The 12,199-nt window shown below is 38.6% G+C and overlaps 1 protein-coding gene across 6 annotated transcripts in view; it reads right to left on the bottom strand.

Moving 5' to 3' along the window:
• OVCH2 (ovochymase 2) overlaps positions 1 to 12,199 on the bottom strand; it is a 34,763-nt gene that overhangs the window by 2,139 nt on the left and 20,425 nt on the right. For all 6 annotated transcript variants that reach the window (XM_030039567.2, XM_041129384.1, XM_030039566.2 and 3 more), the window contains 15 exons: positions 12,092 to 12,187; positions 11,515 to 11,666; positions 10,653 to 10,848; positions 9,124 to 9,147; positions 7,659 to 7,749; positions 7,419 to 7,552; positions 6,874 to 7,014; positions 5,763 to 5,893; positions 5,283 to 5,376; positions 4,321 to 4,452; positions 3,836 to 3,916; positions 2,997 to 3,183; positions 1,438 to 1,507; positions 674 to 869; positions 239 to 390 (listed from right to left, as the gene is read on the bottom strand). In XM_030039567.2, the coding sequence (XP_029895427.1) occupies positions 239 to 390; positions 674 to 869; positions 1,438 to 1,507; positions 2,997 to 3,183; positions 3,836 to 3,916; positions 4,321 to 4,452; positions 5,283 to 5,376; positions 5,763 to 5,893; positions 6,874 to 7,014; positions 7,419 to 7,552; positions 7,659 to 7,749; positions 9,124 to 9,147; positions 10,653 to 10,848; positions 11,515 to 11,666; positions 12,092 to 12,187 (1,877 nt within the window). The remainder of the gene's footprint in view (positions 1 to 238; positions 391 to 673; positions 870 to 1,437; positions 1,508 to 2,996; positions 3,184 to 3,835; positions 3,917 to 4,320; positions 4,453 to 5,282; positions 5,377 to 5,762; positions 5,894 to 6,873; positions 7,015 to 7,418; positions 7,553 to 7,658; positions 7,750 to 9,123; positions 9,148 to 10,652; positions 10,849 to 11,514; positions 11,667 to 12,091; positions 12,188 to 12,199) is intronic.

The raw sequence follows: 12,199 nt of genomic DNA, 5'->3' as shown, positions 1-12,199 counted from the left end.
CTCCTGTGTTTGGGGGTTTCTGATTTTAAAAGGCAGAGAAAGAAATAACCTTTGTTCAACGGGAGTACCTGTTTTTGCAATATGAGTAATTAAAATCCTAGTATTAGGGAGTCTTTCACTGTATATCACCTACAGCCTGTTTGCAAGAAAGCAGCTCTTAGTGAGGTTTTAACCCTTCCCAGAACCCATCTGTCCATACCCCAAGTCTCAGAAGGCAAAGGTGATGTGCGCAACTTACTGTGCATGAGTCCTTGCCTTCTTCCAGAGAGAATCCAGCACAGATCATCCTCTGGGTCACTTTACTGGGAAGATTCATGTAATAGCTCTGACATGTGTCGAGCACCAGGATGGGGACTTCCAGCTGATGCAGTTTTTTCCCCTTTTCCCTGTCTTGAAGTAAAAGACACCTCAGAAACCAGTAGAGGCATGAATTAGTGATTCCAGAAAGAAGCTTTACTCTTCCCCTTTTCAAATGGTCTCAATCTAAATTATCTGGTTTCTTTCCTCCCACCCATTTCGCTGCATGTCTAGCTGAGCTTATACAAGTGAAAACTTTTTAACATGTCTGTTTTCCAGACACTAATATATAGACAGAATGAATGCTACAACACAGAACATGGTATTTAAAACAGCTACAGCATGCTCCATGTTCGAAATAGCAAAGACTGCATACCTTCTTCACGTGCACCCCATCCTGTGACAACGCACACCCTCGAGGGCTGAACTGCCTCCTCCTTGGCTGGGAGGCACACTGGGCGCACATAGTGGTTGAATTCTAAGGGCTCGGCCAGTTGCAGTAAAGCGATATCAGAGTCCATAGTGGTCTTGTTAAAACTCGGATGTATAATATACTGCTTTACTGACCTTTTCTAGGAAAGCAGACATTGACATTTTCTGAATTACTTAGGAATTTGAGTCTTTAAGTAACTTTGGCTTTATAAATTTTCAGGCCATATGCAAGGTGCCTTAAGAGGAGGACACATTTAAAAGCAGCTGCTGAAGCCACCAGCTTTCTTCTATCAACAAGTCAGGATTATGCCTCTTGGACATGGATCACGGAACATGCAGGAAACTCCATCCAGCAAGTGTAGGAAGAGGGTCTTGGACAATCATTTGTCCAGTCTGAGCAAAGTGGAAAGTTGTGCCCCAATTATTTCTGTATTGGTAATAGTCACCAGGGAATTTAGAGACAAGACACTCCTCACTCACACATCCTCCAGGATGCTGAGCTTTGGAGTTCATTAGTGGTGAAGGCACAGATCTGTGTTGATATAATTTCTCTGACTGTCACACAAAAGCTGTTGTGTAAATGCAGATCAAGGTCAGCATGCAGGCTGTTAGATTGCTGCATCATGAACAATTAAGGAGATGCGTTTACATCAAAAACTATTTTGCAAGATTGATTTCTATTTTATTATTAAGCAGAACTTATAGTACCTGTCTGTATTCTTGCTCTGTAAGATCATGAAGTCCAGTTACCACCATCCATAAGTCTCTATATAGTTCCCTAAAAAAAAAAAAAGCAAAAAAAAAGCACATTCTTAGGCTTGTATAACAGCATTCTTGAAACCTGTGAATCTTAAAACCTCCCGCACCCTATAGGGATACTAGGGCCCTACATATTGCTGGGCCAACAACTTCTGAGGCCCACACTCCGATACAAATCTATAGAAATCTTCCCACTGACTTCTAGGGAGCATGAAATATTCTCACGATGACACAGTAGGATCTCTCAAACACATAGCGAACTGAAAGGTCACTTTTATAAGGACTGGGGGTGCCTGATGCAGAGCACAAGGCCTGCATGGTCCACATCGTCCAGGGACAGTGCTGGTCCCTACCTTCTTAATGAAAAAACGGGTGACCTCTAAAACATTACTAGCTATCAAATGACATAAAGAAATGAAACAAACATTTCATTTCAGACTTTGATTTCTTAACCAAGCCCTCTCACTACCTGAAAACCTGTCATAACGCCCTGATGAAATTAGTTGTGTAGAATCATTAAGCCACGTACGCAAATTCTGATGTGATAGCAACGCGCAATAGAGAATTCCTCCTTAATATGGCTGTTAAAGCAGTACCTTCAACACAGCGCAACAATGCTCCTGACAAAATTTTGCAAACTAATACTTAGAAACTTAGAAGCCAAAGTCTGAAATTCAAAACAGTACTTGCATTTCAGATCCCCAGTTTTGTGGGGGTGGGGAAGAGAATCAAAGAAATGGAGAATGTGGATGCCTAAGCATCTTTGCCATTTGGGGCTTTTGAAAGCTTACCCTCATTTTCAAGTAATTGCAACTTTGTTTGAGAACAGGCCAGAATACCTAATTATCTGCCATCCTGGGAGGATTTTTAAAAAATATTTTAATGACCCAATATATCTGAATTTTAAATTAATGTACTTGTGATTAATTTGAACTTTAAAACAGGTAGCATTCAGCGTAAGAGGTGAATAAACAAACTGCAGTTTAGAAAGTATTTTAAAGAGTCCAAAAGTCACACAGACTATCCTTTTGTCTCCTCCCAATAGAGACAGAAAAATTTCCATGTAATCTGATTTAACAGATTGATAAGTTCTTAATAAGGGAATGGCATCAACCCTATGCACAAAAGCCTCCTGTATGTCCTCCAAAATCTACACAACTCCAGTAATTTTTTGATTTTTCATAGGTTGATTCTACCTGGATGAAAACATGCTCTGTAAATGATCCAAACACAAAGAAGTTACCTAAGAGTAAGTGGTAGATGACAAGGGACTTGGTATCTTGTCATCTCTTCTGAAAACTGATCTGAATGAAAACCAAGCCTACAGAAGTAGCCACTATGATCCTAGTACATATATGTGGAGCAAAAGAATCCAGTGCCGGCGTGAGCTGTAAGTAGGTGGTAACACTAAAACTGTGCCAGCCACTCTGGGCAGAACCACCACGCTGCAGAGACGCACCATGCAATTACAGACATTCCCAGGGAAGGGTTCATCCCAGTGTACTTACTTAGAATTAAAGCAGTGAGCAGCTGTGACAACCCATTCTTGGGCAAGAACTGCTCCTCCACAGATGTGCTCATCTGCAATTTGTACACTGACCTGCCAAGGCCATGAGTATGGTACAGCTTCTTCACCTCCAATTATCCTACTAAAGATGAACCTTGGCTGATTTGAAGGCACTCCACAAACACCATCTGAAACAGAAAGCACTGATGTTTCAAGAAGTCTTTAGAGGTTAAGATTTGGAGAAGCAAAGAACAGTCAATTTAAGAGCTACCCCACAGCTTCTAAAGATTCTTCCCTCCCCTTTTTTGCTAAATCTTTCAACTTCTTCCCTCATTACAAAGGATCCAAACGTTTAGACATAGCATGAGGAGATGATCTTAGTAAAAACAGAGCTTCACCAAGATGAAAGCAACTGCTTACCTTCAAAGTTTTAGCCTCAAACCTACAATGAATATGGACTCATCCCATTCTCCATAAAGTACTGGAGGGAAAAAGAGAAGTTCTAAAATGCTGGTTATTATTTTCAACTACCCTGTAACCCTTTGCAATTATTTTCACCAAAGCAAGTAGGTGTAAACTGACATACAAGCTGAAATAATGTCATTGCATTGCTGTAAATGACTTAACAAGATGAAGGAAAGAAGAAAAATTAGGTTTTCCTGTTTTAAAGCCAAAGCATAGAACTGTTACTATTCATCTTTTTATTTTCTCAAAATAACTTACTGAAAAATTCTGGGACAACTGCATTCATTAAAAATTTGGAGAAAACAGCATTTAAATTATAGTCCTCTATAGGTACTCCCTATTCCCATGAAGAAAATATAACTCGGGTTGGCTTACCTGTTGTAACCTGTATTTCTTCTTCAGTCATATCCATATCTTCAAATTCTTCTTCACTAGTTGAGTCCAAAGTATCTAAATCTAGCCAATGAAAATAGCAAATATGTTAGCAGGCTGTCTTGAGTGATATTTTTATTACAAAAGCACTTTTATTTCCTTTATTACAATTTTTGTAGAAGGAATAGATTCCTACAGTAGAGATCTGTGCTATTACATCTTCACATGGTAGTGAAGTGCCATTTAAAATGCACCAAAATACTCTTACGTGAAGTAAAACTCTGAGGTTTTGGGCAGATTCATACTTTCTCTTCACCCACTCATAGGCCCTTTGTTTAATGCCTCAATAGGTTCACAATACAGTTTTTTTACCGAAACAGTTTGTTAGATGAGAACCTCCTAGAGCAAAATAATTCTGAATAGCCAGATTCACTGAAGAGCCCTTTGTGCTGCCCCAAAGAGGCAGTTTCCCAAGTTACTTCGATTACCTGTTACATGTACAAAAGAGATTGTAGCTCTGAATCCTCCAAAGGTCTCTGTTTCATCAGAGTGAAAGACAACCAGCATCACAGCAGAGGAGCTTAGAACAGGTGCTGGTAGGGCAAATCCACAAGACTTAGCTAAAGATGAGAAAGCAAAGGTTAACTGTAGATTAACATGTACTTTTTCATCCTTATCTCTTTCAACAGTGGGTACCCAAAATTCTGTGTATTCCAGCTCTCACACAGGAGGGTGAAAAATAACTATGCACAAGAGAGGAGTTGAGATAAGCAGACTGAGGCTGAAGGACTGTTCTATTATTTCTGACATCTGTCCTTGTTCAGTAATTATCTCATAAGAACAAGGAGACTCTTGCATTATTTCGTAAGAGTCTATCGCAGCACTCATGCTCATAGGTTGCCATTACATATAGAACACACTGGAAATCTGATTTCCCCTTGTTAGTGTTTCAGCACTAGCATCTGCTAGTGCTAATCTAAGCACCAGCATCAAGCAAGTACTGAAATCAATTGATTGGGACAGGTCGTCTCATTCAATGTAAACCAGGAGAATCTCCAGCAAGGTGGCAAAAATTACATGAATGCTTATCTGGAGTGAAGAACAACTGGACTCTGGAAAGGAGATCTCTTGGGTGCTTTCTGTGTCTGATCATTACTATAAAAATAAATTATTGTGTTATGCCCTTTTCTTCATTTATATGAATTCAGAACTGCATTTCATATAGAATTTAAATACACAAAACTGTTCTGTTCAATGTGGTTTTGCCTCTGTAAGTGGAACAGCAGCAGCAATACACCCGCAAGTATTTTTCAAGGTACTGAAACTAGCACCTATAACATCACCTGAGACTTTAGAGGCAAACTTGATTTTAGACCGTAAAACAGGGCTAGTGAAAGTCATAAAAGAACTAGGTCACCCCCCAAATTATGTCAAAAATCAAAAGTCAAACCAATTTCCTCCTCTTTTCCCACATCTTCATACACAGTCACGACATCATAAGAGCAATCTTCGCTTTCTTCTACTTCAAAAGACTGGTATGTAAGCTTTAAATAAAAAGTGAAAAAGTGAACCTCGTTGTTAAATTCACACAGAAGAAGTTCAAAGATCTATAATAAGGTCTTTAGTATTCTCAATGATTCCTTTAGGGTTTGATTTCAGTGACGTCCAGACCTCTCACAGGGGATACATAGTATATTACATTTGCTAGAAGAACCTGTCATGATGAAATTTAAACCAGGAAATCCTATTTTACTATAGCCTAAAGGAGAAATCTGGCTTTTGGGATGGAAAGTGATTTCTCTTAACTGCATCCAGCAGCATTATTCAAGCTTATGTTGTTTGATCTTGCTTGTCCTTAGCTGCATAATTTCTTGTTAACTCAATTGTGCCCGCTTCCATCCTGTAGACACAAGAAGGGCTCATATTATACCTTGATTACATGGTCCTCTGGCGCACAAATAATCCATTGACAGTCTGCCATGTTGCTGTAGCGCTCTGGATAGTGCATACTTTGTAACACGCCCTCTTCAAAAAGGACAGCTAAGGACTCGCAGCCAGAATCTGGAAATCCAGGAAATGAAAATGAAGGCACTGTGATTTCCTATTAAATCATTCACAAAAAAAAAAAAGAAAATCCAGAAAAACTCTTGTGGTGCTTTCACACAGCTGAAAAAGAGAACAGGACAGAGCAGCAAGCCAAATCCTTCTGTTTGAAAAAGATGCTAAGAAAATTTTTAATTTGTTCCCAGGCAGAGGAGCAGTCCAGCCTATGACTATAGCATTCCCCTTTGGCTACAGGCAATGCACTGTAGGCACAGGTACCCGTGTGGGGTGACAGAAGAGCAGGACACGGGCACGTCAGAAGAACATTTGCCAACTTCCTCGGAGAGGAAAGTGGTGACATAAAACCCAACCAGAGGACATGTCTCCCTGATGGGCTATGCGGTGGCAAGGCCCCTCAGATGGGGTTCCTCCTTACACTCTGCCCAGGACAGAAACTAGCTGAAAAAGCTGCAGGAACAGGAACAACAGGTGTGTGTCTGGAACTGGATTGTCCAGACTCAGCAGATGGCCCCTGGACCTGCTCCCTAGTGACGATGATCCTCTCTGCACAGCAAAACTGAGAGCAATTCTCCACAACATGCATCTTAGCATTAGCCGCCTCCCTCAGGGCCCCTCCATGAAAGCATGCTTGGGACTAGCAAAGCAGCTTTCATCTGGAAATTCTGCTCATTTGACTAATCTAATTAATTAAGTTTTAAAACATTATGGAAGTAGGGAAGGAAATGAGATCTTGTATAAAGTGGATGGAGAAGAGGCAATGTTAAAGGAGGGCTTCTCTCAACACCATCTATTCTATCTCTTTCTGCATCCCAGTTTCTCCACAATGTCACGTGGCAGCCTAACCACACTTACCTTGTTCATAACATCATCCACATAGAAATATCATAGGAGCTTCCTCTGATTCATTTTCTCCCGAAAATTTTTTTCAGGTCACCACCCAAGAGTGCAGACAGGTATATTACTAGACTTAGACTTACCAGGAAGAATATCTGGTGTAAGAGCTTTGTAGGTCATGGAAAAACCAGTTCCATAATCCTTGTTGTCAGAAACAAATTTCAGCCTTATACTATTGGACCCAATCAAAATAGGTAATGGAAGATCTCCTCCACAGAATTTCCCTGAAACATAATATTAGAGAATAATCACTGTTTAAACTCTTAGTCACTTGAGAAAACTTGCATGTACCATTTTAGTACTTAGCTATAAACATTTTAGGACGAGAAGGAAATTGCCTATTCATTCCTCTATATTCTCTATTAATCCATTAGCCCAAATAGACGCACACTATTAGAAATTGAAAATCCTTGACACCAGAAAGTCGTAGGCTGACACGGTTCCCTACCAGGCATTTTCCATTCTCTTCTCCTCCCACACTCTTCGTCTTTTATTTTAGATCATATGTCACAACGTATTCATCATGAAAACCTAAGTAAAACGTAATCAACCGCAATGTCCGCATTGGGTATACTTGCTGTTAGAATGAAAGAGTACACTGACAGATTATTTCAAAGAAATAACTCACCAACAAGTCTGTCGTCTTTTGAATAGACTGATAAAGAATCATAGTCACAAAACATTTCTGGCTCTATATCAAAGTGGGAAAAATGAAGCAATATATAATTCCCTTCTGGTACAAATAGAGTCCATACGCACAATCTGGAACAACAAATTAGTTCCAATTCACAAAACTGCAACAAAAAACCCAAACTACACCAGTAGGGGTAATAGTTTCTGGGGAAAGACTGTGTGTTTGTCTACTTACTGGTGGTTTTGGTAGAACTGGTTGGGACTTCCAGGAAAATGTAATTGTCCTTCACTGTCAGGGAGTTTGCCATCCTGAATGCTACAAAATGCTGCATTGTAAAGTTAAAACAAAATAGAAATAATCATGTTTGACACATATGCAATCATTTGTTCCACCAAATAGCTCAAACATCTAGAGAACATTGTGAGACTCAAGATTGCTCAGCTGTACCTTGTTTCTGCTGGCAGACTGATGCTGAGTCTTCTCTCTTTTATTTGGAACTATGGTAAGTCAGTTTTAAAACACAAAATTTGGGAGCAAAAATTAAGCACTACCGATGTGCTATCCTATTTTATTATAAAAATGCCAGTGCTTGCTTTTTACCTTAAAGAAACTATTTGTTAAATGAGGATTCCAGTATAAATATTTTTCAGGGAGGAAAAACACATACCTCGGGACATAAGCAAAGCGTTCATTGCAGCCCATTTGTAATAACATCTTTAGCTATATTACAGCAGGAGACTTTTGCAACAGTACAATATGGTATTAAAGACACTTTAATAGAAGAAGCAGAAGCTTTCCTCTCCAGATAAGTGTTGCTAGAAACACAATTACTTATAAAGATTATCTCCTCTTGCCTTTCCTTCTCCTTGCAAGGTAAGCCAGTAAGACATTGATCAACAACTATGTATATGAAAACAAATTTAAGGAGTCATGTACTTATAAGATTATCTTATAATATTTCAAAAAAAACACAAACAGCGCTTAAATACCCAATTCTCACTGGCCACAGCAAGTCTATACAAACTGACCGTGTGCCCAAGCTCGTTTATCATCTGAGAGATCTCACTCTAGATTACTAAGATTAAAATTTTAAGATCTAGGTCACAAGCATTATTTCTAGTATCTTTATGTGAACTTCTACCTAGATGAACAGAGTGTCCAACAAGAACATAAACATGGCAGAATCAAAGTAAGACTTCAATTTTAAAACATGTTACATTCAGGGTTGGGTTTCATGGCGGGGTTTTTTGCATTTTATTCATAGAAACAGACACCAGACAAGTAGATAGATTCTTCATAAACTGCACAAAAGTACTACTAATTTACCTCATACTTTCCATTTAGAATCTATATTTTTACCAGAATCAACTTCACTAACTAGATTTCATGCATTGCTTAAGGTTCTGCTCTACATTTTTCCCATCAATTTTATTTGCATTTCAATAAAAATATGGCTTTATAGATGTAGCTCACTTAAGGAAAATTCCTTTTTGAAGTCACCAGTACATAAGTAATTTTTTTTTTTTTTTTTTACAGAACCAGGAGGAAAAAAGTACATATTTAAAGTATACATTTAGAAGTGCTTTGATGAATCAAGCTTCTTCACGTTTCTTCCTTCACAGATTATATATCAGACTATTTGGGGGGTCTTTTTATGCTCTAACACAGATAGAAGATACTGAAAAAATACTTTACTCACCTGTGGAGCTTTTCATTTTCAGATCTAATAAAGGAGGGATAGGGAAGGGAGTGGAAAAAGAAGAAAAAATTACTGTAGTTTCATATTCACAATGTAGGCTTTATTTTTATCCATTTGAAATGGTAATTTTATATGGTTAGCACTGAGGCAAATTTAAATGCTTCTTGGGGACATAGTGCCTACAATAAACTAGGCTTAGAATTAAAACAAAATCGCAAGTTCAGGCAATGCTGACTTTGGAATAAACAATTCTGGAGTAGCCAGTTCTAGAATTAATCATACATTGATAGGCCAGTGCTCAGTCTGAGCAGCACAGTACTCTCTTTCCACATACTTGTTAAGTAAATACCATACATTTCAGGTAAGGGTAGCAGAACCCAAGTGCTAGCATCACGAGGGATGCAGAGACATTAAGCCTGACAGCAATTACAGTTAAGATCTTTTGCACCAGCGTGACAGTATAAAAGAGTAAGCAAGCAAAACCTAATGCCAATGCAATTGAGAATTGTGTTTTCACTTTACCTACCAAACCACTTTTTCTTTTTACTGGAGCCAACACACTTTAATTACCACAATAGCTAATCATATTATATTCTCCTGATAATAAAATGGGCCAACTAGTAAACCTTTAATAAAAAGACCCTGTCTCTCTCTCTTCTTTTTTTTTTTTTTTTTTTTTAAATTGAAAACCAAAATATTTTTCAGAAGCTAAGCCCTTTTCATTTTTTTCCGACATTATGAGGGTCTCTTTTTTCAATCACAAGTTGAACCTGGTTTCTAATGGGAATTTTTTTTTTTTCCCCTTGCAATTTTTTTTCTTATCATTGACTAGCAAAACCTCTTAAAAACCCCTCCTCAGTTTTTCAGTTCTCTGCATAAATTTTAACACAATCTCCAATGCCTTTTAATGAAAATAGCCCAAACTGAAGGAAAATATTAATTCAGTTTCTTAATGCTCTGAGTGAAGTTCACCACTAGACAGACTGTCATTTGTATCTCCAGCTCCAAGACTTTGGAAGCAATGGATAATTTTCATGCTGATCCCCTGCACAGAGGGCATATGTAGCCTTTTGGGCAGAGCAAGCAAAAGCACTTCTGAGAGTAGTCAAATGTTTGATCCAACATGTTTTTGCTAAGAAGAATGACAAGTGACTTCAAAGAGGTGCGTACGGACTTTCACACACTTTCATGGTGAATTTCCACTTAAAATACCATGCTAACTGGCTAGCTGGATAAAAGGACCATTCTTAAGGTTAAAAAAAAATAAATATACACACACACATATATAGTCCAAGTAGGAGGCAAAGCGGAAGCAAAGTAAACATTGACAATGCTCTCTATTTGGTTTTGGCAATTGCCAATCAGTACCATATACTTAAAGGCATTGGGAAATGCTACAGTGCTTTGCCAGAAACAATGGGAAAAAAAATAAGTGCTATAGCTTGAAAAAGATAAAGTTAAATGAAATATTATTATGAGAAAGCAGAGTTGTCACGAGTGAGGGACACATTGCTGTCGAGACTTAATACCAGCACTCATGTTCTCTTGAATCCAGGGAAGCACCGCACTGAGGTCTGTGAATATTCCCGGAGATCCTCTGTTGTAATGTTTCTTCTTCTCGTTACTTATCCAGCCACGAGCACATCCCATCCCCCAGGAGATCACACCAGCGAGAGTCCAGGCACCATGCTTACGTCGACACAAGAGTGGGCCTCCCGAGTCACCCTGTAAAGAACAAGTAAAAGCTCACAACCTATAGCTTACAAAAGTACGTGCATACCGCTGAGCAAGCCTTAAAGAGCTTATTGAGCTCCCTTTTGTGCCATACTAACAAACCTGCAATGTAGGGGATAGTAATTTTTAAAAAACTGTGAAGAAAGACACTTTCTTTTTTATTGTGTTTAGTCAGGATTGTCAAAAGGGGGAGAGACAGACTAATTCCCTCATGGGTGCACATCTGTTGTGCTTTAGCATGTAAAAAGGAGGAGCTTTTTTTTCCCCCCATGACAAGGAACAATCACTTAACCTTTATCTGACTTCCTCTCCTTCCTGTAATCCAAGACAACACTTTCTACTTTTCTCTGTAGGATCTTAGCAACAGTAACTAATTTATCAATCAATTGTTCTGAAGTTAGAAAGCCCTAAGCATTATTGCACTGGGACACATTGCAAAATTGCTCTCAGGAACCTGTCATACAACTCATACAATAATTTAAATGGCATCATGTAATTAAGTGCATTGCCCCATACAGAACCTTTGAAAGAATTCATACATCAAAAGAAATACTCTCCAAATAACACATTTTACAGTGTATTTATTCACTTAGGTACACAGAGCCTTGAGCTTCTGAGAAACACTTGTAAGTACGCGAGGCCCTCTGTTCAGCTGACCTGGCAGGCATCTTTTCCTCCATCTGGAAATCCAGCACACATTATAGTGTCATCTTGGATGGGTTTCTTTAAAGTTGATAATGCTCTTGAACACTCCTTACTGTTTAGGATTGGTAGATTGACTTCATGTAAGACCTGAGGGAGTACTCCATCTGAAATACAAAAAAATTGTTCATAAGAAATGCTGAAAGGTGAACTTAATGTCACTGCTAATACGCCAAAAAAACTTAGTTGGAAACTTGCTCCAAGCCATTTTATGGTTACAAGCATATTTTGATATTTTGATTTACTGTACATATTAAACATATGTACAGTTTTGTGTACATAAGCAGTTTTACTTGAATAAATTTTAAAATGTTTCCAAATCAAAATACAGGTCTATATATTGTAGTGATCCATTTTGAGATAATTCACAGGTAGGCATAGAAGCCAGCAAAGATCCTGTTTTGAGACTACAATTCTTAGGACCAGTTGATGGTTTCTTCTGGTCTGCGTATGACCTACGCAATCAAGCTCTTAGCTTCGGAAATAAGACACTGAGAAACCTGAATGTCAAAGAACAATTTGAGTGGCTTACTCTCATTTAAACGGCCCCAACCACAAGCAGTGCAGATATATCCTGCTTCAAACTTTTCACCAGGATCAGGAAGACATGCTGGCAAAACTGATGAACCTGCCACACAAG

The sequence above is a fragment of the Aquila chrysaetos genome, chromosome 16 (genome assembly GCF_900496995.4).
Source record: "Aquila chrysaetos chrysaetos chromosome 16, bAquChr1.4, whole genome shotgun sequence".
In the NCBI taxonomy this organism is placed as follows: Eukaryota; Metazoa; Chordata; class Aves; order Accipitriformes; family Accipitridae; genus Aquila; species Aquila chrysaetos.
Note: the sequence above shows the minus strand (reverse complement) of the source record. Positions and strands in the feature narration are given on the sequence as shown.